We start from the raw sequence: 27480 nt of genomic DNA, 5'->3' as shown, positions 1-27480 counted from the left end.
TTGGGTGGCATAACCCACACGTAATCTGCAACGTCCAATCAACAATGAAAATAACCCCTCACAATAAGCGATCGGGAACTACCTGCCACAATCACTAGGGGAATGACACAGCAGAGAAGCTCCGCCCCTCACGCCCCCGCGCGCTCTCGCCAGCTGCAGCCCCACAGCTCGCCCCGCCCCTCTCTTTCCGGAAACCACCCCGGCGCGGGCGGAAGGCGGGGTTGGCCCTGGCCCCGCCCACAGCGTTCCCCTTCCTAGGCCCAGCCCCACAGCGCTCAGCTTCGGCAGGGTCGCTTTACGGCCGGAGGAGAGGGTGGCTCCCAGACTTGAAGTAGGAAGCCGAACTGAGGGGGCGAGGAAGAGGCTTTTTGCGGCAGGACGTAAGTGACGGCGAAAACAGCGCGACAGCAGCTGGAGGGCAGAGGAGGCGGGTTTGTGTTTCCCGGGCCGAACCGGGTTGTGGGGGGCGCGGGGCCTAGGCCAGGTGGCGGCCAAGGCCCGCGGTGGCAGCATGAGTGAAGGGGAGCGGGGCGGAGGAGGCCTTGGGCTGCTCTGGGCGGCGGGTGGGGGCAAGGGGCTGGTGGGCCGGAGTCCCCGGTCCAGGCCTGGACTTTGAACCGCGGTTGGTGTTTCCCCGATCCCGCAGCGCGGCCGGTCCCGTCCTCGCCATGAGGCCGCAGCAGGCGCCGGTGTCGGGAAAGGTGTTCATTCAACGAGACTACAGCAGTGGCACACGCTGCCAGTTCCAGACCAAGTTCCCCGCGGAGCTGGAGAACCGGGTACGCCACCTGGCTCCCCACGCCTGCCCTGGGCGAGGGGGGAGACTCACCGGGGACGGGAGGGATGTGGGCGACACCCGGGCCGCTGAGGGCCCCGCGGTTCTGGGGAACGCCAGGCACAGAAGGGGCCTTGGCCAAAGGTGTGAGAAGAGAGCCACTAAGCAAGACAGGTGTTTGGAGGAGGAAGAATGATAGGCCGGTCGCCGGGGTTGACGACCTTACAGAAGTTTGTTGCCAGGTGCTGGAAATCTGGACCCAGCAGTCTTCTGCACTCCCCCAAATCCAAACCCCGGGTTTTTGTCGGCAGCGATGAGGAGCCAATTCCTGAGGCTCCAGGCCACCTCAGTCACCTGGTTGTAAACTATATTCGCCTATCTTTCCGCACATGAGGAATCATCATCATTCTCATGACTAGTATTTGCTGCCTCTGTGCTGGTCCCACTGTTTGGTTGAAAGGGTTTATTAAGTGCATTGCCAGGCGATACATTGGAACCTTGAAGACACAGAGCGTTAGATAGGCCTGGACAGGAAAATACCTCAGAACAAGGCCTTAAACTTGTGACATGCACTGGGAGCCACCTGTTTTGTCGTGCATATCAAAATGGTCATCAGCATATAGGTCTTTTGAGCAGCATTGCGTGCAAAATGGAAGAATGGGATTTGTTTCCCCTTTCTTCAGACTTAGCAAAACGTTTTTTTTAAAAAAATCATTGTATCTTCTTGTAGCAGTAATGGAGTGTGTGCCTGCCTGTGTTTTTGTTTGCCCACATGTGTACACTCAACCAAAGATTCTTTTGGTCTTGACCCATGTTACTACGTAGATTCTGTTTCCTGTTAAGGGATCAATTTCTGGTGAGCTGGGAGCAGGTTTTGTGGCTCTCTCCTCTGTGACAGGGAGGGCAGGGCCTGAGAGGTGATTAGGCATTCCTTGGGTGTGGGGCTGAGAGATGCTGGTCATGGGATAAGTGGGTGTGGATGAATCTGTATAGAGAAATGTGTAGCAGTTATTTACAGTCAGTTTACAGTGAGGTGGGTTGTACTGCCCTATTGCCATGGTTGGGAAATCATTCAGCAATGATCCATTATAGCTTCCTTCATTTTGACATAATAATTGGCAGGTTAGTGGCCCAAATATGTTTCTTTAACTGCAAATTAATCAAATATGCCTTTAAAAGATGGTGAAGCGACTTGTTTCTGAAAAGCCATTTAAATGGTGCAATATGTTGTCAACTATGTTCTGAGTTAACTCAGCTTGACAGTAGGTGAAACTACCCACAGTGGTTTGAAGAGGTAGAAATTGAGCAACTGGCCAGTTGGATAGAGCTACTGAATGTTATTTTAAAATAATTTAACATCACAATTGATGTGCTTTACATGTTAAGATTTACATGGAATCAGGCTGGGCCCTGTGGCACGCCTGTAATCCCAGCATTTTGGGAGGCCAAGGCGGGTGCATTTCTTGAGGTGAGGAGTTCAAGACCAGCTTGGCCAACATGGTGAAACCTTGTCTCTACTAGAAATAGAAAAAGTAGCCAGGCATAGTGGCAGGCGCCTGTAATCCCAGCTACTCAGGAGGCTGAGGTAGAAGAATTGCTTGACCCTGGGAGGTAGAGGTTACAGTGCACCAAGATCATGCCACTGCATACCAGCCTGGGCAACACTTGTCTTGAAAAATAAATAAAAAGATTTACATGGAATCAAACAAATGTTTTTTTATTTTTAAGCCTCTGATGGAAACTATAACATATAATTTATGTACTTCAAACTCAGAATATATTCTTTTTCACCACCATTATTTGGACATTAAAGATTCCTTTGCTTTAAGGTTTTAAAGCAGCACTTACGTCTCATATATTTGAGCTAAATGTGTGTATGCAGAATCAGACATCAGCCTTCCATTCTGTGTGTGGCAGAACCTTTATTTTGTAATCTAAGTACAAAAGTACAGTGTAGTTACAGTGCTCCACTGATCTCAGGAAATGGATGTTTCTAAATTCTGGAGTCCTTTTACCTCTTTGACTTCATATAGCCCAGAACTGCTTGTGGTACTGAGTACAATATGGAATGTTACATGGTGCTACTCAATTGTGCCTTTGAATTTGTTTTTTTCTTTTTAAATGTTAGGGTTAAAACACTAGCTTATGCTTTAATCCACCAGAAAAGCTTTGATTGTGTGTGTATGCATCTATGTGTGTTGAGATTAAATTTAAATTACAGGTTTAAACTTTCCTTGCTTTGATGAAAAACTGAAAGATATCTGTTTCTCTACTACTTACCCCAGAAATTTTACTGATCGCTCTGCCATTGGGGCTGGTTTTCCTTTTGTGAGAGCATCACACTTGGCAACGTAATAGAGAAAGAGACGAATATGCAAGTGTTCTGTGTTATTTTAAAGCATTTTTTAAAAATACACACACATTTGTGCCCTTTAATTTGTGAGTAAAGGACAGGTTCTGTCTGTTAACAAGTTCATTTTCTCTGCCGCCTGTTAGAATGTAATAATTTGATGCTTAAGCGTTTTGTTGCCAGAACAGTTCTTTAAAGGAAACTTAATTCTCATTAGCCAAAATACAGATCTCTTAGTTACCCTTGGTCTGGGTAGAAGAATGAGTGAACTGTAATTGAGGCACTTGTTCCCTTATTTCCCTTTAAAAATAAGTCTCCCCATCTGGTTAGTAATTACCTTAGACCTGCCACCCTTGATACATGATCACTGGAGGCTTCACCATGCTTTCTACTGTATAGTTCAACAAGAAACAAAAATTTGGGGAAAATGAACCTGATTTCTCTCCATTCTGACTTTTGATGTTTGTGGGTTCCAGTTTTATTTAGCTCTGACTTCTTGTATCTCTAAATTTTGATAGAGCTCCTGTATCAGTGCCCAGGAACCTAAGGGAGAACACTGGCCACTGTTTTTCATAGCCTAACGGTAGTGAGATACAGATGGCAACATTTTGTTGTCATGAGCCCTTTCTTGTGAAGTTTGTCATTTGCCTTTACTGATGCCTTCTGTGATTGTTACCCATTATTTTCCTTTTTAAAAATAACCTTTCAAAAACTTGTTGGCATTTACTTTTCTTTAACCATTTAACTTTTTTTTTAAATTAGACTTTTTGTTTGTTTGTTTGTTTAACTGACATATGATTTGCCTCTATCCTATAAGGCATTGTAATCTCGAAATAACTCATAAGAATTAGTGTTTCTGGCTCAGCATGGTGACTTACACCCAAGTAATCCCAGTTGCTCTGGGAGGTTGAGGTAGGAGGATCACTTGGGACCAGGAGTTCAAAAGCAGTCTGGGCAACATAGCGAGCCGCTGTCTCTAAACTTAAAAAATAATAATAATTAAGGTTCCTGGGATAAATAGTAATTCTAATATGGAAGAAATAAGATGTTTCTGAGTTGAATCCGTGATTTTAAATTGTATTGTACATAAAGAAAGAGAAATAATTCAAGGAATTATAGGCATATGAAATGTGATTGGAATTATTTAGACTTTTGTAGACTTATCAGTGGACAAACTGAAGGCATTAACCTAGGCATAATTAGGTGAACATAACAGCTTACCATTTTTGTTCACTGGGTTCTCCTCAGTCTGTTTTCAAGAATGAGAACTCTGACTTAGGTTCCCGGATGACCAGCTTTGACACCACATCTTCAAGGGGTAGCTCAGTGAAGAATTGCTTAAAGGCCATCTTTACCCACCTAGCCTTTGTCCAAAACTCTAATATTCCTGGAAATTTAAGATAACTCCTTCTGAAAAATGGGTAGAGCCAACACCACTTTAGAGGTTACATTAAACTAATGCATGCCACTGGCTTATTGACTCCTCACATTTTCCACACAAAGGACAAAACAATGACTGCAACTGCTTCTAATATAAAGAATTGTCATAGCTTATGGATGGTCAGGAATTGTTTTACACTTTAAAAGATTACGTTCTTGGCCTGGCATGGTGGCTCATGCCTGTAATCCCAGCACTTTAGGAGGCCAAGGTGGGTGGATTGCCTAAGGTCAGGAGTTTGAGATCAGCATGGTCAACATGGTGAAACCCCGTCTCTACTAAAAATACAAAAATCAGCCAGGCGTGGTGGTGTGCACGCCTCTGATCCCAGCTACTCAGGAGGCTGAGGCAGGAGAATCACTTGAACTCGGGAGGTGGAGGGGTTGCAATGATCCGAGACCCTGCTGCTGCATATGTTCTTGGGGCCAGGTGCAGTGGCTCACGCCGGTAATTCCAACACTTTGGGAGGCCAGGCAGGTGGATCACGGGAGGCCAGGAGTTCCAGGCCAGCCTGGCCAACATGGCGAAACCTCGTCTCTACTAAAAATACAAAAATTAGTTGGGAATGGTGGTGCATGCCTGTAATCCCAGCTACTTAGGAGGCTGAGGCACAAGAATTACTTGATCCTGGGAGGCAGAGGTTCCAGTGAGCCAAGATTGTGCCTCTGTACTCCAGCCTAGGTGACAAGAGTGAGATATGTTTTTTTTCTTCTTTTGAGAAAGGGTCTCGCTCTGTCACCCAGACTGGAGTGCAGTGGTGAGATCTTATTTCACTGCAACCTCCACTTTCCAGGCTCCAGCGATCTTCCCACCTCAGCCTCCTGAGTGGCTTGGACTACAGGCTTGCGCCACCATGCCTGGCTAATTGTTGCATTTTTAGTAGAGACAGGGTTTTATTGTGTTGCCTAGGCTGGTCTCAAACTCCTGAGCTCAAGTGACCCACACACTTTGGCCTCCCAGAGTGCTGAGATTATAGGCGTGAGTCACCACACCAGACTGATTTTTTTTTTTTCTGGAGTCATTTCTATTATAAAGAAAGACTTAATAGGGTTCACAGCAACCAGGAAAGTGGGGAAAAGGCCAAACAAAAAGTATTTTTAAAGAAAGAATACAAAAGAGAGAATTAGTAAATAAGTACTTATTAATCTTAGAAATAAGGGAATCCTTATGTGAGAGAAGGCCTAGAGTGTGAACAGATAAGAATGGCAGTATTGGATGAATGCTTTCCTAATGGCCCTTGAAAGTCCTGGGATGAAATAGTGAAATTTGAAATCTGTTACACAAAGTACTATTAGAAGGCAGTAAAGTAATATTGGAAGAATAAAGTAAAAGCAGATGATTGAGTGAAATGATGGGTGACAGTACAGATTCTTATGTGAAATGTGTGGAACCAAAAGTATTTCAGATTTTGGAATATTTGTTTATACTAGTGAGTTATCTTGGGGATGGGACCCAAGTCTAAACACAAAATTCATTATGTTTTATATCCACCTTCTACATATAACCTGAAGGTAATTTTATACAATATTTTAAATGCCTTCACAAGACAAAGTGTGTGTACACTGAACCATCTTATCACCCTTTGAGAACATGCTTGCATGGGAGAATCTGGCTGTGCATAGAAAAGATACTTGGCAGCTGACCTGGGCTGGAAGGGTCTTTTTTCCCTTGGGGACATTGAATAAACTGTGTGTTGTGCACCTGCATTTTGACTGTGACACCTCACATGAGGTCGGGTGTGGAATTTTCCACTTGTCATATCAGTGCTCAAAAGTTTCAGATTTTGGAGCCTCTATGACTTCAGAATTTTAGATCAGGGATGCTCAACCTGCAGTAGTATTAGTGTAAATTTAAGATAATGGTGTCACCAAATAGGAAGAAGTAATAAGAATAACTTTATTTGAAAAATTGTGTGTTAGCTTGAGATTTTACCTTAACCAATTTTACCTTATTTAGTAACAGGATAGTTACTTTAAAAGAGGTAGATTGACTAAACAGAATATAGAACTTAGGCCATTTCATCATTCTGCTAAAATGCCATTCCCTTTGGCCTAGTAAATTCCACTGTTTGGTTACTCAATTTCAGATTACCTGCTCTCCCCAGATAAAGGAAACTTAGCCTTTGTATGTGCCCCCACTAGACTTTATATTTGCCTGTGTCATAGTATCTGATAGTAGGTGCTCAGTAAATGTGAATCTAAATCAATGGAAAGAGGAATAGTCTAAAGTTACTTGAAATTCAGTAGAAAGAATAAAAAAGTAAAGAAGTACCTTATTGAGCCTTAAAGCTATCCAGTATTTATAAAAGGGATAAAATTAAATAAACTAAGCAGTTTCGATAACTTAGGCCCAGATTTAATCACCAAAAAATGGTCAACTGTTGGCTAAGAATGGTGACAAAACAAGATAAATTAGTGAGACCATGCATTAGTACGTTGATTTTTTTTTTTTCCAAAACTTACTTTTAAATTTTTTCTTCTCTACAGATTGATAGGCAGCAGTTTGAAGAAACAGTTCGAACTCTAAATAACCTTTATGCAGAAGCAGAGAAGCTTGGCGGCCAATCATATCTTGAAGGTTGTTTGGCTTGTTTAACAGCATATACCATCTTCCTATGCATGGAAACTCATTATGAGAAGGTAAGGCTACATTGTTTTCACAGAAATCTCTTAAAATCATGAGAAAGGCGAGTTTATTACATATTGATGCTTACATAGTGATAGTTGCCATAACATACGTAGGGGCATTTATCATTCAAATTGTGTTGTTGCACCTGTGTACAGAGCACATAGTCCTGAGTCTTTCAAAACAGGTCACAATTGGTGTGTTCAATTGCAGGTGACATGTCACTGTTCAGACTGGCTTACACTTAAGAAGAATGTAGAAAATCTATATGTTCTCCTACTCAGCTTTCTGGGAATGTTTTTACTTTATTTCCCTAAGTTTCACTCTGTCCTCCCACCTGAGTTCTTAACTTTTCTTTCCAGCTGCCTGCTAGCTCCCAAATTGCTGATTTCTCAACCTAAGGTGACCAGAAGTCAAACTTCCCACCTCCCCATTTTGTCAATGGCACCCCTGTCTTTTCAGTACCATCTTTGGGCGTGGGGGATAAAGAAGAGGGAAAGACTGCAGTGTCTTCCATTTTCCCGGTCATTAAGTTTTTGTGATTTCCTCTGCCACTATCCTAGGGTACGCCTTTATTCTCTCTCTTCTAGACTTTTGAAATAGTCTGACTTGTCTCATCTCTTCCCTCCTTTTGCTTTTCTGAACTATCTGCTGCAGTGTTCATAAAACAGATTTACTTCCCCTACTACTTCTGCCAAGTCAGAGAACTTCCCTGGCTTCCCATTTTTTTGCCACTGAGTAAAGCTTAAGGTCCTGCTCAAGCTGACCTGTTTACCTTTCTAGCTCTACCTCACATTCCTTCCTTCACTTTCTTCCTCAGCCAAACTCCATCCCTCCCTGGTCAGCAAACATAGCCACTGTGGTTCTCCTCCACCTGGAATGCCATCTTCCCAGGTTCAAATCCCACCAGTCCCTTAGGTCTCACTTCCATCTAACTTTTTCTCTCTTTCAGTCAGAATTCTTTCTCTTCTCTGTGTCCCTACAACATTTTATTTTTATCTGTTTTCTGGTACTTGCCTCACTCTTTTTTGGAGTGTAGCAGTTTATGTTCTTGTCTTACTTGCCCTTAAAGTATGTATTTTTCTTGAGGACAATGCCTTAACCATTTTGTATCCCTCTTCATGCCTAACACCATGCCTTTGGTATATCAGGCACTCATTTAATATATGTTAAATAAATGACTAAATTAGTCAGTGAATTTTGACAGTGCTTAGAAAATGAAATGCTATGGGAATATATTTTACCCTATCTGATAGAAATGTCTTACACTCCATGTAGTGGAGAGTGCATGTAGATGCAGCCAAAGCTTTTGGGGCTTGTAGCTGAAAATGCTGCTGCATTCTTCATTACCATGCTGTTACTATAATTCCATCTCATATAAACAGGTATATTTAATATAGTTATTTATATCCTTCCCATGTTGAAACGGGAAAAGTTCTCTTGCCCCCACCCCCCATGTGGGGCGTGCAATGGGGGTGTGGTTTGCTTCTGGAGTGCCCCGCTGCTCAAACATCTAGGGGAGCATACAGATGGGCAGACTGTGGGGCTCCAACCCCATGGCAGTGTCTAGGGGTGAATGTGTTACAACTCCTGAAGTCCCAGTGGGCGTGTGTTACAGGGTCCGTAGGCAGCTTGTGTTAGCTCATTAGACCCCTGCCTTATCGCAAGGACAGAGGGCTTTCTGTATCCCAGAGTTCTTGCCTTGGTGTACTGGAAGAATCCGATCGCATGTGGGCTTGGAGAATGAGTGGAAGGTTTTGTTGAGTGGAAGTAGCTCTCAGCAGTTGGGGGAGCCAGAAGGGAGATGATTTTCCCCTGGAGTCAGGTCGCTAAACAGCGCAGCTCTTATCCAACCACCCTGGCCAAACTCCACGTCATTCCGCCAGTTGATTGCCTACCAGCGATCCAGTGGGCTCCTAGGCCAGTGTTTTCCTCTCGACATCCTGTGTGTTCCTCCACCGATGTACACCTCTCCACATTCCGCCACCTATGTGTCTGCCTGCTAGGGTCTTGGTTTTCATAGGCACAGGATGGGGGCGTGGCAGACCAGGGTGGAAATGCAACATTTGGGCAGGAAAACAACAATTCCTGTCCTCACCTACTGGGCACTGGCCCGAGGCGGAGCGCTAGCCAGGGACCACGCCCTCCTCTACCCAGCACTTTCCTGCCCCCTTCTGTATCATTTAGAGAGACCACGCTCTTCCCTTCCTTATCAATACCACACAGACAAGCTAACTTTCATTCCTGTTTAACTTTCAGAATCAGAAGTTACCAAGGCTCAGTGTCAGCTTTCTGTTTTAGTGTATCTCCTCTGTGATAATATGTTTAGTGAGTGAGGCTCAGGGGATTTGTTTGCTCAATAACTGTTGAAAGCCTACTATGTGCTAAGCAAAGTGCTGGCAGGGCGAACGTGGTTGCTGACCTTGTGGGGTTCATAATTAAGTGGTGACAACTGATAACAAGGAAACATAAATAAAGCCAACAAAATTATACATTATGATAAGTGCCTTGAAGGAAACAAACTGGCCTAGGATAGAAAATAATAGGCGGGACCTAATCTAGAATGTATAGTCAGAAGAGGCCTCTGAGGTGGAAACATTTAAGCTGTTGCATGAAGGTTGAAAAGCCTGGGGCATTGAGGCAGAAAGATGAACATACACAAAGGCCCAGAGAGCTTGATGGGCCCTGGGAACTGAGAGGGGGTGATAATTAAAGGCATGAGCCTCAGCACCCAGCAAGATTTTCATTTTAAAGAGATCTCTTTGCTTTGTGGAAAAAAGGCATAAGAGTAGAAGTAGGGAAACAAAATAGGAATCTCCACAGAAGTCCAGGCAAGAGTGATATAGCCTGGACTAGGAAGGGAATAGGGGAGGTGTAAAGAGGTGACCAGCTCCAAGGGATATGCTGATAGTCGGCCCTGAATGTAGGAGGGGAAGGTAAAGCTGATTCATATGGATAGAAACTCGATCATCGGGAATGGCTATTTACAGCAGTCCATAATATTGCCAGTTTAAGGTAGAAGTACATCTCTTGAGTATTTTATTCCTGCTTAGTGAAGTATTAAAGGGCTTGTCATTACTTTTGTTGATAAAATTTTAATTAATTTGTATTTGTCAATGTATATTTGCTGAAATGGATAGAAGTACTGATGTCATTTGTAAAAAAAATTGGTTATTGGTTGCTAGTCAGGGTATGCCAATTATGAGATCTTGGACAAATTAATCTCTCTGAATTCTCTCAAATGGATATTAGAATTAATAATTTGCCTCACATGTGGTTAGTGCTTAATAAACAGTGTTTTCTTGAGGTGCAACCTCCGCCTCCTGGGTTCAAGTGATTCTTGTACCAGTAGAGACGAGGTTTTGCCATGTTGGCCAGGCTAGTCTCAAACTCCTGGGCCTCAAGTAATCTACCTGCCTTGGCCTCCAAAAGTTCTAGGATTACATATGTGAGCCACTGCACCCAGCAGCCAGTCTTTTTTACTTTAACTTTAAAAAAAAAAAAACTAGAGATACGGTCTCATTATGTTGACTAGGCTGGTCTCACACTCCTGGCCTCAAGCCATCTTCCTATCTTGGCCTCCTAAAGTGCTAGGATTACAGGCGTGAGCCACTGTGCCCAGCCGAGATAGATTTTAAATGAAGTTATCTACGTAAATTTTAATCAGATATTTGTACACTCATTTACAATTTTTTATTTTCAAGTATAAGTAACCTTTTAACCAGCTGCTCGTTTATTTGGATGTTTAAAACACTTAGCAGATCTCAGTTAAAATCTTTCCAGTCAATAGTCTTGGAAGATGGTCCTTAATACCAGAAATACAATGGTTATTGGTTGATCACAATATATGTTTTAACTTGGATTTGTAGACACTGTGTAAGGTACTATTTTATAGGTGTAAGCAAGGCCCCTTTCTTTTTATAGAGCCAATATTATAAAGCCAGTAAAGACCAAATAAAATTAATCCAGAAAGCAAATTTAAGGCATCAAAAATAGGTGGTATTTTGTAGAAACTGAACATGGATAACTGTATTGTGCAACTTTAATAACTGGAATGATCATAGTTAAGATATGATATACTTTAAATAGAAGTATGTATTTGTATTTCTCATAAAATTATTAAAATGTAAGCACAGCTGCCCTCTCCGTTCCCCAGTTTGTCTCTGAGGAATTTTTGTGCTATTATTTTCTACTTACGAAAGGATGGGGTTGAGTCATTTAGTCCCTATTGTTTTAAACATCAAAATTCCTAGTCTGCAAACAGTAAGCCAAATGTAATAGTGCTTATACTTTGTCATGTGTGTTAAATTTTTTGAAATTGTAAATAGGCCTTTTAAAACTCACTAGAACAATCATGCATTTTTCCCTAGAATGTGCTATTTATTGATTTAAAATGAAGATAAAGACTTCAGTGTTATTTCTCTATTGTTGCTACCCATGATAATTAGGGAACAAATGGGCTCGTAGAAGGTTCTCCTCTCAGTATCTCTCTGCCTTGTTCATGAACTAGAAAACATCCCTTCTGCCTATGTGCTGTAATCTCTAGAAGGAAGACAGGAGAGAACTCGAATATGTTCTGAAAACACTAAGACCCTGGTGCTCCTTAGCCTCATCAGGCTGTTTTTCTTGAAGGTCTAGTAGGCTTTCTCCAGTTTAATATTCTCAGGGAGGGCAGTAATTTTTTCCAAGGTTTGTGTTTCACTTTGTAAATATTATACAAATTGAAGTTTTATTGAGGACTTGAGAGTAACAGATAACTTTGTTTAATATTAATATTGTGGTTTGCTTTGACATTGATTTACCAAAAATAGAAAAGTGTGAATAAAATGTCAACATGAGGTTTCTTGGAGGTGGGAATGGTGCTTTGTCCTTTCTGAGATCATGGTATGAGTTTACACATATTAATGCTTTTCCGCTACTAAAGAGACTACGAGTTCTATTGTTTGTTTGTTTGAATTTTTATTTTATTTTTATTTTGAGACTAAGTTTTAAAGCATCTTGTTAAGGACAGTGTTGCCTTCACCGAAATATTATAAGAAGATTTAGCCCTTATATGAAAAGAAAACTAATTGTTTTCTTTCTGAACTGATACCCAAGCGCACATCAATGTTACTAAAGTTTATTTTTTATTTATTTATTTATTTTTTTTTTTTTTGAGACGGAGTTTCACTCATGTTACCCAGGCTGGAGTGCAATGGCACGATCTCGGCTCGCCGCAACCTCCGCCTCCTGGGTTCAGGCAATTCTCTTGCCTCAGCCTCCCAAGTAGCTGGGATTACAGGCATGCACCACCATGCCCAGCTAATTTTTTGTAGTTTTAGTAGAGACGGGGTTTCACCATGTTGACCAGGATGGTCTCGATCTCTTGACCTCGTGATCCACCCGCCTTGGCCTCCCAAAGTGCTGGGATTATAGGCTTGAGCCACCGCGCCCGGCCCTAAAGTTTATTTTTAAAAAAATCCTTGCCCAACGAAGTTATGCTTGAACCAAATAAAGGAATGCTGTTTCTTTGCTAGTAACCTGTACCCAGAGAAAGAAGGAGGAAGGCTATTCTGAAGGAATCCTTTCTTTGAAACCAGCCATGCAGGCATTTTTCTGAGTGTCTTCCCTAGTATTAATCGACTGGAGTGAAGGGAGACTGAGTCTCCAGTTTCCAATTCTGGCAGGTGAGCTGAGGAGGAAATTGGAGAAAAGATTGAGAGGCCTGAGTTGGACACCTTTATGGGCTGCTTCCTTCTATTCATTATTTCAGGATGATTGACAAACTCTGATGTGAAGATAGTGCCTAAGGGGTTTTTTTTGTTCGTAAAGACCAAGCACAGCTCAAATGTTTTGAGTGCTGAAAGTCGGAGAATGATACATGCATTGCTTCAGGTAATTAAGATGAAAAAATATCTTTTCTTTAGAAATAGTACTCTTTTAATTTATTATATAAGAACCATGCAGACTGCTCTTTCAATAATCTTAAGCTTTCTTAAAGAAGCATAAAACATGAGATTTTTTTTTAATCCCCAAAGAATACTTGAATAAACTGTTTAAATTACTTTCCTTCAATAAGATTTTATACAAAACATGTAGAGTTTTTACATTCTAAATCGGTTTATACCAAAGCATCTAAATTGTAACATCCTAATTTGTTAGTTTGGTCTGTATGTTATATAAGCCACACTTAAATCATTGCTTAATTTCCAACTTTATTTTCATACAGTTCTTTTTTCCCTTTTAAGTTGTGATCACATTTGTGACTTTATCATTTCCTAACAGTGTGAATTTAAGGAAATATATAGTAATTTAAAGAACTGGATTAAATCCTCTTTGAACATTAGAGCCAGGAAAAGGTTATGATGACTTTGAGCCTGAAGTAAAACATGTAACTCTTTGATTTTGGATATAGCTATTAAGATTTATTTTCTTCTAGCTTATCTGTCTCAGAATTGCCCTTATTAAAGCTGGAGATTTGGCAATTTCCAGAAGTTCCTTTGTATCCTATCTGGTTTTTGTCTACATTTGCTTTGACTTTTACAAGCTTAATACTAAACTTATAAATTGTGGTTCCTGTCTAGGAAATGAGCAAACTGCAGAATAGTACTACATGCACTCATGGAAATGACATAAGACACTTGTAGTTATCAGAAACTCCCTGGCAGCTAATGCCCACAGGCTCTACAAAGGAAATAAACTTTTTAGTTTTGAAATAACGGGACTACCTTTTGTTATAGGCCAACCTTTCATCATTACTTTAAATCGATGAACATGTACAAAGGAGAGAAGCAGTCCTTTAAGTTTTGTAAATAGTCCTTTAAGTTTTGTAAGGCCAAGTACTGTCCTTGATTTTAGACAATGTCATTAACAACACTTTATGAATAGGGAAAGAGAAGCATGAGCAGCCATTGTGTATATAACCATCTGTGTTTCTCTACGTGCAGGATTGAGGTGACTGGGAACTGGGAAATAGGAAGGAGGGGGTTAGTTCTCACTGTGCTGTGTATGCGTTTGCATTTATTTACATTACATCGAAGATATTTTTGACTTGAAGAGTCCCTAACACTTTGCTATATGTCATATGTAACTCATGTGAGCCAAGTAATCACAGCTGTATTCCGCCATATGAATATCCATGTGACTTGCCTTGAAAACGAATTCCTACTGCCTGAATATTTTGAGATCTCACTAACACTTAAAGGGAAATCTGATGAAGTTTGTAAAAAGCTGTGGTGTTTCTTTTTTCAGGTTCTGAAGAAAGTCTCCAAATACATTCAAGAGCAGAATGAGAAGATATATGCTCCACAAGGCCTCCTCCTGACAGACCCCATTGAGCGAGGACTGCGAGTTGTATCTTTTTAGTCCAGATCATAAGGTCTAAATATTATAAAAAGAAAATGTTGGTATTGTTTGGCATCAGTTAGAGAGAATTAACTCCCATCCTGTATTTGCCTTAGGAAGTTTCCGTGTGAATTGCATACCTACTGTAAACCCCCTGTCTCCAACATTTTTTTCTATTAAGGCATGTCTCTCCTTCCATTGCATGGTGCAGGTCTCTGTGGTTTGTATACTATCTGGGCACCATCTTTCCTGGTGGTTCTGAGGGCATCTTGTGGTAATAATGGGAGTGGTTTGAGTAATGCATTTCAGCTGCAGAAATCCTGAACCTGAAGCCCCTTTGAAATGGATAAACTCATAGTGTGTGGTGAGACTTGTCATCCTAATGAATTGCAGTTCCGTGGGTTCATCTGACTAGTTGAAATCAGTTATAGCTGCCAGATGTATAATTTCATTACCTTTGACATACTGTGCATATTTTTACAGGCAGTAAGCTTTGAAAATCACTATGTGATTTTGGTAAATAAAATTGCAAAAAAGTAATTTAGCTTGATAACTGGAGCAATGAGTAAATGATTATTTCAAAAAACCTAGGTCGCATAATCCCAGGCCTTCCAGCTGATAATAATTTCAGCAGTTTTATTATACTCTGCAACAATAGTTCTTTAACTTTCAGGGGTCATGAACCCTTCCTTTCCCAAGAAAAAAGTTCTCATATAATTTCAGGGCATTTAAAAATCCCTGAATTCATTACCTCCGTGGATTCTCAGTTAAGAGCCCCCTAGTTCTACAAATAAAACAGCTTTTTCAGAATTTTGTTTTGTTTTGTTTTCAAAACATAAATCATCGGTGTTTGTGAAGGAACTGCATGTGGACTACTATAAATAATTACATTTCTTAAAATTTTCAGCAAATTGAAAGCAAACTTAAGTAGGAAAAAAATTTAATAATTTAAAAATAAGCAAAGCAAACTGAAAGCAAAGTCTGTAGATCACACCATCCACCTTGCCATGTCCCCTTTATCTGTTGTGTCCTGTAGTGTGTTTTCTTAACAGCCATGCTGTTTAGATTGAAATTACCATTTATGAAGACAGAGGCATGAGCAGTGGAAGATAAACCATAGAATTAAAGGTAAATGTGAAATGATATGGCCTGTATATAGCTTTTGCAATTTTAGAGGATGCATGAATATTCTTCCCCTTATGGTAAATAAATCATTAAATCATGCAGTTAAATAGTGATGTATTTGCTGTGTTAACTTAAGCTAGTCACCGAATCAGCTTGATATTTAAAATGCTTATTCAACCCAAGTTCTATTTGGTGATAGAGAATTTAATTCTGATTTTTTTCCTGCTGTATTGTGTTCAGAATGGTTTTGTTGTTACTTTGGTGGGGGACTGAGGGATGGCGGTTACTTGGCTTGTTTTAATATTTCAAAACTATCCTAGGCATATAAATACTTGGGTTTTGCATATAAAAATCAGTTGAGAGATGTCTGCCTATATGACAGATGGCTTTAATAAGCAAAGGAACATTTCAGAGGGGAGTGGGGAGATTCTGAATATTCCATTTATTTTATTTAAGTAGCTTCAGACCCTTGCAGAAGAAATGTTACCTACTGAGTAGAAACATAAATTTCATTCCTTTGTTTAAAGTGTTAATGTCCTTAGATATTCAGATACTACCCTTTAATGAGTAAGAAACAAATTAATACTGATAATCTCTAGGCAGAGTCATGTTGAAGCCGTAAGCACTTTAGCATAGCCTTCTAAGTGACAGGAAGTAGCAGATCACTATTTCTACCAATTTCAGTTACGTGGTCTTCCTACCGAAAATGTTCTGCTGCTGTGCTTTTCCAGTTGACTGTGCTTACAGGTCTCTGTCACTAATTAATAGACAGCACAGACACAGAATGTATCAAAGCAGACATATGTCTTCCTAGGGCTACATTAATAAAAGCTATGATTTTGAGGGCACCTACTGTGTGCCTGGTATTATACAAATGATACTTCTGAATCTCACAAGAAACCTGCATAGTATTTCCCCATTTTACAGATGAGCAAACTTGACTACAAATAGATGAAATGGTGTTCTCACAGTCACACAGTTAACAAGTATTGGGATTTGAACACAAGTCTGATTGACCATTAAACCCCTGTCTTCTACACCATACTTCCTCTCAGTACTTGCAGCAGCAGGAATATGAAGAAAGGGAAGAGTTCATCAGATTATTCTAGAGGTTTATCCCCTTCTCTTGTTCAATACTTAAAAAAAAAATACACTTTGTCTGCTCCTGCATAGTTTATTCAATCCTGCAAGCCATGCAGCATTCCAGAGCTGCCGCCTTTAGCACTAGTGAATGTGTCACCTGAATTCCTGAAAGCCAAATATCTAAATCATGGTATCCTCTGCCATATGTTTTATTTCCTTAAAAAGGCTTTGTTGGCTGGGCACAGTGACTCACGCCTATAATCCCAACACTTTGTGTGGCCGAGGCGGGTGGATCATGGTCGGGAGTTCGAGAACAGCCTGACCAGCATGGTGAAACCCCATCTCTACTAAAAGTACAACTATTAGCTGGGCATGGTGGTGGGCGCCTGTAATCCCAGCTACTCAGGAGGCTGAGGCAGGAGAATTGCTTGAACCCGGGACACAGAGGTTGATTGTGCCACTGCACTTTAGCCTGAGTGACAGAGCTAGACTCCGTCTCAAAAAAAGGGCGGGGAGGGCCTTTGTTTTGGAATACTTAGTGTTGCTTGTCCATATACTTTCTCATGTACAATTTTCAAACTGATACTTCCCAAACAAACAACCAGGAACCTTCTGTGTGGCTTTTGTTCCACGCCATGGGATAAGTTTTTATATCAATTGCAGCTGTGATGACTTGGCACAGCCCATTTATTATGACTCATTTTGCAACTATTATTGTGTAATCATGTGTTGGGGTTTGAGCAATTACACACCAGAGGCTAATCTATCAATATTCAAATAACTGTGGAATTTTACAGTGGGAAAGATTTATATTAAGAACTTCTGGATACCATCTTTCAGGAATGCAGATATATTTATTCAGCACAATTTCCTTTTTGGAGTACGTGTTCCCAAGGTCCAGGATGCAGTGTGGGCTGAGATCTTGGAGAAGGGAGGGAAACTCCAAGCATAATTTATTCAGTTCTTTTTTTCTTCAGTCTGCACGTTGTCTACAATTTGAAGCAATGTATGGGAATTAGTGACTTAACAAAAGACTATGCAAGCATGAAGAGGGCCATTATTTTTAAAAAGAGCTTTAAACCAAAACACCTTTCTTTAAGCTTAATTTTTATAATATCTTGCATATATCTTTATTACATCTTTATTGTTAGATACTCTGGTTTTTTCTCTGTGAATTAAGATTTCGATGTTTATATAAAAATAGAATACATAAGGCCAGGCTCAGTGGCTTATGCCTGTAATCCCAGCACTTTGGGAGTCTGAGGCAGGCAGATCAGAAGATCAGGAGTTTGAGACCAGCCTGACCAACATGGTGAAACCCCGTCTCTACTAAAAATATTTAAAAAATTAGCCAAGCATGGTGGCACACACCTGTAATGCCAGCTACTCAGGAGGCTGAGGCAGGAGAATCGCTTGAACCCAAGAGGCGGAGGTTGCAGTGAGCCGATATTATACCACTGCACTTCAGCCTGGGTGACGGAGTGAGACTCCATCTCAAAAAAAAAGGGAATACATGATTATTCCATCACAATTAATTAGTGACAATAAAAACAGCTAATGTTTGTTGGCACATATGTGCCAGCACTATTCTAAATGCTTAATTTTAATCATCACAACAACCGTGTGAGGTAAATACTGTTATCTAGATACTGTTATCCCTGTTTTTCAGATGAGTTAGCAGAGGCAGAGAAGTTGCTGGCCCAAGGATGAACAGCTAGTAGATAGCAGTCAAGGCAGCCTGGCTCCATGGTGATGTGCTTGGTCAGAGATGTGAATGTATAGGACTTACAGATTTGTAGCCTTTTTAGCTGTAGACTCATTTAGACAAATGGTGCCAAGATATTTTAGTAGATAAAATCCTGGGCTAGTAGAACATAGAGCACATATAAGCTCATATCAGTTGATAGAAGAAAAATGGTTTTACAAGTTATCATCAACATCTCTCTCAAACCTTTACCCCTTCCTCTAATTACAGATTCCACTTCCAGCCGGGCCCCTCATGTATCCACTGGCCGACCGCAGAGTGTCCCTACCTCCTCTCCAGAGCATCATTCCTTTCTATCTGCTGCCAGAGCCACGGTGCCATTTACTCCAAGGACTCACTTTCTACAATTCCACACCTGGAGTGACCTCTCGTCACTCAGCATCCACTTTGTGTTTCCAAATTGTGTAGGACTCTGTAATCTTTTGATTAGTTCCTGGGAAAACACAATGAAGCATTTTACTTTTTTATTCAGAGCCATTTAATAAAACACGCAGTTGGTCAGCCCAGTGCAAAGCTTATTTCTTATCTGCCACCAGTATGTACCATTGGTTCTCTTCATTCCTTGGGCCAGCTTCTCAGGTGGCTTTAGACCTCAACAAGTCGTATCTTAGCCAGTGTTCCCTCTTGTTCCCCTAAATTAATAAAATGCTTTTCTCCAGGATTTTGGTGAGGGGTTGGCTGTGACTGTGGTTTTGCTAATTCATCTCCCAGATTTCAAAGAATTACCAGTTTTGCCATGACTCAAATCTTAAGATCTGTTTCTACTATTTAGTTTCTCCAACCGAAGCTCATTGAAAAAATAATGTATAATGTTATTTGTTTTATTATAGCAATTATTCCTAATTAAAGCAGTATTTAATGCAATTTCCAGTTATGTCGTTGGAGAATTTTATGTCATCGTTGCATTACCCTGAATGTTGAGAAGATGTGATGTGTGTTGCTTGTTCATCAAAAATCAGTAAGCACAATAAAGTGGATGCCAAACCATCAAACACTTAGATGTTCCTGCTGTGTCCCTGGATATGTAATAAGCAAGTATAAAAAATAATTATAGTTTTGTTATAAATATAACTTATGAGAAAAAAAAATTTGATAGGAATAATACTGTATATTACTAATTTTTAACTATCCCTACTGGCAAACCTTATAACTCACAGAATTTTCTCATATACAGTATTCAGTGCACAGAAATCTTATGATTGGGTCAAGTACAGTAAGTTACTTCTAAGAAAAACTCTCAAGTCTGAGTCAATATTTGTAGCTCTCCTTTTGACTGTGTGTTCCTAGGATCAGGGCCGCTTATGCCTTTCATTCATCCTTGGAGTTTGAGAGCACTGTATTTTGGAGAGAGTTTAAAAATACAATAGGAGAGGGAAACCATTAAAAGTTTCACTGTCAGAGATATTGTAGGTGCTAATACTGGATTTCGTCTTTCCGATTTAATTTTATGCGTCTCTTAGTCATTCAATAAATCCTGTAAGTATGTGTAACATTTTAATTGTGTAAAACTTGTTTGTTACCTTACAGCCTGTAATAGTGTGTCTGCATTTTCAACCCGTTGCAATAACTTTGCTGAAATATTAACACATTAATAAAACTTTTCTTAAACAAAGTGTCTCTGTGTCATATTTGGTGGGATTTGGTGGTAAATGATGGTAAAGTGGTAAATGATAGGACACTAAATTTGGCAGATAATACTAGAATTGTAGTAGTGTAGTATTCAATGTGTCAGTGTTTTTAAATATCTTACATTTCTATGTCATACCTCTCAATTTCTTATGTTTTATCTTACAAGAGCTAGTATATTATAGGTAAAAACCAAGGAGTAGTCATTGGCAAAGCCTGAGTCCTGTCCTGCCGCTCTCCTCCCTGGATAGCATCAGCTTCACCACTCGCTCCACCTTCTCCACAAACTACCAGCAACAGGGCCAGCGTCAGTGCGGGTGCTAGGGACTCAGGCTCCCAAATCTCTGTGTCCTGCTCCACCGATTTCTGGGGTCTGGGGGCCTGGCCACAGGGATGGTCAGGGGTCTGGCAGGAATGGAGGGCATCCAGAATGAGAGGGAGACCATGCAAAGTCTGAACGCTTGCCTGGCCTCCTAACTAGACAGAGTGAGGAGTCTGGATACCAAGAACCAGAGGCTGAAGAGCAAAATTTGGGAGCACCTGGAGAAGGGACCCTAGGTCAGAGACTAGGGGCCATTACTTCAAAACCATTGAGGACCTGAGGGCTCAGATCTTCACAAATACTGTGGACGATATTCACATCATTCTGCAGATCTACAATGCATACTTTACTCCTGATGACTTCAGAGTCAAGTATGAGACAAAGCTGGCCGTGTGTCAGTCTATGGAGGGTGACATCCATAGGCTCCACAAGGTCATTGATGATACCAGTGTCACTCGGCTGCAGCAGGAGACAGAGATCAAGGCTGTCAAGGAGGAGCTGCTCTTCAAGGAGAAGAACCACAAAGAGGAAGTAAAAGGCCTACAAGCTCAGGTTGACCATGGAGGTAGATGCTCCCAAATCTCAGGACCTCGCCAAGATCATGGCCGATATCAGGGCCCAATACAATGAGCTGGCTAAGAAGAACCAACAAGAATGGACAAGTGCTGATCTCAGCAGATTGAGGAGAGCACCACAGTGGTCACCACGCAGTCCACCAAGGTCAAAGCTGCTGAGATCACATGGAGCTGAGACATATAGTCCAGTCCTTGGAGATCGACCTGGAGTCAATGAGAAATCTGAGGGCCCCCTTGGAGAACAGCCTGAGGGAGGTGGAGGCCTGCTATGCCCTGCAGATGGAGCAGCTCAACGGGATCCTGCTGCACCTCGAGTCAGAGCTGGCACAGACCTGGACTGAGGGACAGCACCAGGCCCAGGAGTACAAGACCCTACTGAACATCAAGGTCAAGCTGGAGGCTGAGATTGCCACCTACCGCCGCCTGCTGGAAGACAGTAAGGACTTCCATCTTGGTGATGCCCTGGACAGCAGCAATTCCATGCAAACCATCCAAAACCATCAACCGCCAGATAGTGGATGGCAAAGTGGTGTCTGAGACCAGCGACGCCGAAGTTACAAGACGGTAAGCCAGCAGAAACGGTACCCTTTGGGGAGCGAGAGCCAATAAAAAGTTTAGAGGTGGAGAAAAAAAAAGGGAATAGTCCATGGTAATTAAAAAATGTATATATTCTTTTGAGATGGAGTATCGCTTTTTGCCCAGGCTGGAGTGCAATGGCACCGTCTTGGTTCACGGCAACCTCTGCCTCCCAGGTTCAAGTGATTCTCTTGCCTTAGCCTCCCAAGTAGCCGGGATTACAGGCGCCCACCACCACACCTAGCTAATTTTTGCATTTTTGGTAAAAGTTGGGGTTTCACTGTGTTGGCCAAGCTGGTCCCGAATTCCTGACCTCAGGTGATCCACCCACCTTGGTCTCCCAAAGTGTGGGAATTGCAAGCATGAGCCACAGTGCCTGGCCTAAAAAATGTATTTAAAGAAATAAGTCATTGGCATGTTTCATTAGGAAAAAGGTGTCACAGTTATTGTTACTATCTTGGATCACCTGGTGACTCAGGTTTTTTTTTTTTTTAATTTTTATTTTTTTGGGCACATAGGTGTCTATATTCATGGTGTACATGAGATATTTTGATACAGCCATCCAATGCATAATAATTACATTATGTCAAATAGGCTACTCATCCCCTCAAACATTTATCCTTGTTACAAACACTCCAAATGCAGACTTTGTTTTTGTTTCTGTTTTGTTTTTTGAGATGGAGTTTAGCTCTTGTCACCCAGGCTGGAGTGCAGTGGTGCAATCTTTGCTCACTGCAACCTCTGCTTCCCAGGTTCAAGCAATTTTCCTGCCTCAGCCTCCTGAGTAGCTGGGATTACAGGTTTGCACCATCACGTCTGGCTAACTTTTGTATTTTTAGTAGAGATAGGGTTTTGCCATATTGGCCAGGCTGATCTCGAACTCCTGACCTCTAGTGATTCATCTGCTGTTGCCTCCCAAAGTGCTGCCATTATAGGCATGAGCCACCACACCCGGCCCAGACTCCATTTTTTTTTAATGGGGTAGATTTGTAGAAAATTAACAACTTAGAAGTTACAGTCTATATTCCAACTTTCTTTTATAAGCTTATTTTCCCATACAAAATGTTCAGTGTCTCTCCTTATCCAGTGAAACTCATCGTAGATAATATATACAACCAGGAGTCAAAAAAGAGGTCATAACACCTCAATTAAATTCCTTCCATATTCCACTTAGCCCTGGCTCCTAGCATAAGGTAAAGTTACAGTTTCCGAGGATTAACATGCTTTGTTTGTTGTTATTTGTTTTCATGTCAAAGGAGATCAGAGTGTTGGTGCCATATCTGATTTATGTACTTACCTCCCCTCCCAACAAAGGAGATTGCACATTCCATGAGGGCAGAGGTGGTTGCCTACCTACCTTTTCATCCACTGCATACTCCATGCATCCTCATACACAGTGCTACAGATACTTAGCTCTCACATATTTGTAAAGTGAATGAATGAATGAGAGGTGAGTTGACCCATCAGGTCATTAACATCAGAATAGAATTACTGTGTTACGCCTGGATTGGTGTGGTGTTAGTCTGGCTTTTGATAGGCAGTGATTTGTGTGCTCCCTTGGTAAAGTCTTCTGAAACTGAGAGGAGATTATCTGTGGCTTATCCTCCAATAGAGTGGACTTCTCCCTGGAGATAAGTACCTTGATAATTTCAATGCCCTTTAATTCTAGATTAGGAATTCCCAGGGAAAGGAAAAGAACTGCATCCAAACCTCTGAGTTGGGTAATGTAAATAATAAATAAGCCTCCTGTTCATGCTTTGTCTTTTATTATTCTCTGTGTAACGTTAAATCTAGCTATTCTTTTAACTTATTTAGTCGTCTGATAAAAGTTTATTTTCACTGTAATCTACTCCGGAGGCTGAGGCAAGAGAATCACTTGAACCCGGGAGGCAGAGGTTGCCGTGAGTCAATATCTCGCCACTGCACTCCAGCCTGGGCAACAAGAATGAAACTCCATCTCAAAAAAAAACAAAAAGTTTATTTTCAGGCAATTTCCACTTCAAAATTCTCTAAGAACCAAATAAAGCACAAGCAATACTTTGTACTCATTTGAGTTCTTGCTACTGAATTTCTCTATGTAAAATCGAAGTTACAATAACAATATGAAAAAGGTGCTTGTTACTCATTAGGTAAAATGAATCAAACAGGCTTGTTGTCTGACATCACCAGAGACTACTCTGTCGTGCAAATACCAACTGAAACAGGCCAGTCTTCGTCCTCATGTGTGCTTTCCAGAGGATAAACATTGATAGCTATAACCATTACACAGTGACCAGCTTTTAATGTATGAGGGTGTTAGTGTGAAGGATTTTATTCTCTTTCACCCCCAAGAGCTGGAATAAATGGCTTTATGATAGTACTCTCCGGTACTGTACTCAAAACTTGGAAATGTATAGAGAACAGAAAACATCTGATGAACATCCTATTTGCTGTAAATTGTTGGAAATGCCAAAATGGGGATTGTGGCCCACCTACATGCTAGGATTGTTAGGGGTACAGCAATACATGTATTTTGCTCCAAAATGAGTAGACACAGAATTACAGAACCAGAATAAAGACCTTAGCTCTCCTGAATTACATCCTAAGTTCTTCCCATATATGCATCTCAAATGCTGCAGATAAGAAGTTCTGTGAAATCCTGCCTATAACCAGGAAGCCCTGTGGGAACTTAACAACTACTCTTTACATTTTTGTTTATTTGTTTTGAAATGGAGTCTCACTCTGTTGCCAGGTTGGAGTGCAGTGGCACAATCTTGGCTCACTGCAACCTCCACCTCCTGGGTTCAAGTGATTCTCCTGCCTCAGCCTCCTAAGTAGCTGGGACTACAGGCGTGCACCACCATGCCCAGCTAATTTTTGTATTTTTAGTAGAGATGGGGTTTCACCATGTTAGCTAGGATGGTCTCGATTTCTTGACCTCGTGATCTGCCTGCCTCAGCCTCCTGAAGTGCTGATTACAGGCATGAGCCACCACACCCGGCCTACTCTTTATATTTTTAAGCCTCCACTTTGAAAAGAAAAATAATTTTTATAAGTTAGGCACTACCAAAGATCTTTGGTTAAGGGCTATTGTCAAGTGAAAACAAGTTTATGCTAGCAGGATGTTTTGGGTTTTTAAAAAATAATATCTGAGCAATAAAAGGATTTATTGGTCTAGTAACTTATCTAACTTTGTGCCGTCACATTTTACTTTGCTAGTGAAATCTTTAATCTTCAGAATTATAAACTATCTTTGAAGAAATTCTTTGTTTCACCCACAAAGAGTTCTTTTAAAAAAGAGAGAGAGACAGACCTAAAAATCCACCCATTCACTGCCATATCTGTTCTTGATCTTTGTTTCTGTTCATGTATATATTCTCTCACCTCATGTTTTAACAAACCAGTTTGCTGCCAGGAAATGATAATAATTTGTATTGAAAATGTTTTGGTAATGACTCTTCAGAGAGCAGCTGAGTGTCAAACAACATAACTAGAAGCTGAGATTCTGGGATGCTGCAAGGACTAAGAAACATGGATGTGATCTTTCCTCCCAGCAAAAGGATTCGTGTGCACGACCTGCACATCTTTGTTTACCTCATAAAATCTATAAATGTTTTTACTTAGTCCAGTTTCTACTTTCTTAGATGTTTGAAGGATTATGTGCTTGAAAATCAACATCTGTGGCCAGGCGCGGTGGCTCACGCCTATAATCCCAGCACTTTGGGAAGCCAAGGTGGGCTAAGCATTTGAGGTCAGGAGTTCAAGACCAGCCTGGCCAATATGGTGAAACCCCATTTCTATTAAAAATACGAAAATTAGCTGAGTATGGTGGTGCATGCCTGTGATCCCAGCTACTTGGGAGGCCAAGGGAGGAGAATTGCTTGAACCCAGGAGGCAGAGGCTGCAGTGAGCCAAGATCGCGTCACTTAACTCTAGCCTGAGTGACAGAGCAAGACTCCTCAAAACAAAAACAAAAAATTAGGGGTTCACACCTGTAATCCCAGCACTTTGAGAGGCCAAGGTGGGTGGATTACTTGACCCCAGAAGTTGAGAACAGCCTGGGCAACAGTGAAACCCTGTCTCTACAAAAAATATAAAAATTAACTGGGCCCATGCCTGTGGTCCCAGCTACTTGTGGGGCTGAGGTGGGAGGATCGCTTGAGCCTGAGAGGTCGAGGCTGCAGTGAGCTGAGATCATGCCACTGCACTCCAGCCTGGGTGACAGTGTAAGACCCTGTCTTGAAAACAGCAACAACACACACACACACACACAATTAGGAAAGACCAAACACCATGTTTTTGGGCATTTTTAATACTGCAGAAAAGATCTTCACTTAATATTTATTGACATGGAGGAACTATTTCAGGATAGGAAAAATCACCTTTTAAGGTGATTACTTAAAAGTAACTTAAAAGTACTTTTAAGTATTTTAACTTAAAAGTACTTTTAAGTATTTTTACTTAAAAGTAACCAGAAACTCCACAGCAGCCATCTGACAACAGAAACTTCACCAGCCCCTGCCAGCAAGAGTAAAATAATCAGATCCCTGATAGGGACTCCCTGAGAAATTCTGAAGAAACTCGCTTGTGACTGTTGTTTTCTATTCCCCAGTGCTGTATAAATTTTGAAGTGACCACAAGTTTTCCTTTAAGGAAACGTGTGTTGCCAGAGTAATACACAGCTGCATGTTACCTTCATGCAGCAGTTAAGACAGCAAGTAAAGATGCCTCTGAGACCAAAGCCAGCATTTAGGCTCAGAGGATAAAATTTGATCTGACCATTCATTTAACAGATAAACTTGACTGGACTCAGTGGCTCACGCCTGTAATCCCAGCATTTTGGGAGGCCAAGGCAGGCGGATCACAAGATCAGGAGTTCGAGACCAGCCTGGCCAAAATGGTGAATTCTCATCTCTACTAAAAATATCAAAAAAAAAAAAAAATTAGCCAGGCATGGTGGCAGGCACCTGTAATCCCAGCTACTCGAGAGGCTGAGGCAGGAGAATCACTTGAACCCAGGAATTCGGACATTGCAGTGAGCCGAGATCGCACCACTGCACTCCAGCCTGGACAACAAGAGCAAGACTCCATCTAAAAAAAAAAAAAAAAACAGATAAGCTTAGTAAAAATTGAGAAAAATATTTGCCTGGCAATCCAGGTCCCAACAAGGTTTTCCATGGAACTTGACATGCTGGTTCTAGAAAAGGTGAAGAGACATGCTCTGTATCTAGCAAGACATAAAGCTGTAGCAGCTGAATGCAGTAGTCTCATTGGTGCAAGAGTAGGCTCACAGATGATGGAACAGAAGAGCAAACTGCATGCAGACCTCAGCACGCATTCATGGTGTTCTGAAGCATCTCCTTTTGTCTCTCATGTCTTTTTTCCTTCCCTGTGCTTCTTATGTTCTAGAAGACTAATCTGAGCAGGCTGCATCAACCTGGCTCCCTTGTCCTGTGGCTTCTGGTAGGGTTCAGGGAAGGGAACTATCAGCAGTGGACCAGAGCGTGGGACACTGCGTCATGGGAGTGGCTATTTAGACAGCTGCTTAGGGATCTGGAAAGACACAACTGTAGGCTGGCAAGGAAGAGGAGAGGAACCCTATGTGGATGGACCTCTAGAAGTGGGCATAGAAGGTGAAGAAATTCATATGCCATGTATGCCCACTGCATAGCATGCCCGTAGCGAGGTTCTTACTGCAGGAAAGGAAGTGGAAAGTCCTCTGATATCAGTCAGCCTCTTTCCCAGCCTTTCTGGGGCTGGCTCAGTGGGTCCATGTGAAAAGATGGACACAGCAAGGATGAAGCCTGCACGGGGCTCTGCAACGTGGGCTTCCTACCATCATGGCTGACCTGGCCGCTGCTACTGCTGGGAGCCCAGCTGGCCAATGGAGAGCCATGCTAAGCCCACAGTGTGGCATC

The 27480-nt window shown here is 41.5% G+C and overlaps 1 protein-coding gene and 1 long non-coding RNA gene across 5 annotated transcripts; one reads left to right on the top strand and one right to left on the bottom strand.

The window, feature by feature from the left end:
- Positions 1–213: 213 nt before the first annotated feature.
- Positions 214–20096, top strand: GOLGA7 (golgin A7). Of its 4 annotated transcripts, none has more exons than XM_032288119.1 (6): positions 214–380; positions 647–779; positions 7050–7202; positions 14419–14520; positions 15577–15639; positions 18695–20096. In XM_032288119.1, the coding sequence occupies exons 2-5, from the start codon at positions 669–671 to the stop codon at positions 15622–15624; spliced, it is 414 nt and encodes a 137-aa protein (XP_032144010.1). In that variant the 5' UTR covers positions 214–380; positions 647–668; the 3' UTR covers positions 15625–15639; positions 18695–20096. The 4 variants fall into 4 exon arrangements, with proteins under 4 accessions (XP_032144010.1, XP_032144008.1, XP_032144011.1 ...); XM_032288117.1 differs by having other exon boundaries at positions 283–431; XM_032288120.1 differs by having other exon boundaries at positions 283–431; positions 15572–15639.
- Positions 4682–26643, bottom strand: LOC116558283. Its single transcript, XR_004271933.1, has 3 exons — positions 26623–26643; positions 18087–18090; positions 4682–4964 (listed from the first exon to the last, which is right to left on the bottom strand). It is a non-coding gene; the product is annotated as an uncharacterized LOC116558283 (long non-coding RNA).
- Between the last annotated feature and the right edge of the window lie 837 nt (positions 26644–27480).

This window comes from Sapajus apella, unplaced genomic scaffold, assembly GCF_009761245.1.
Source record: "Sapajus apella isolate SASKATOON/1434 unplaced genomic scaffold, GSC_monkey_1.0 scaffold21, whole genome shotgun sequence".
Classification (NCBI taxonomy): domain Eukaryota; kingdom Metazoa; phylum Chordata; class Mammalia; order Primates; family Cebidae; genus Sapajus; species Sapajus apella.
Note: the sequence above shows the minus strand (reverse complement) of the source record. Positions and strands in the feature narration are given on the sequence as shown.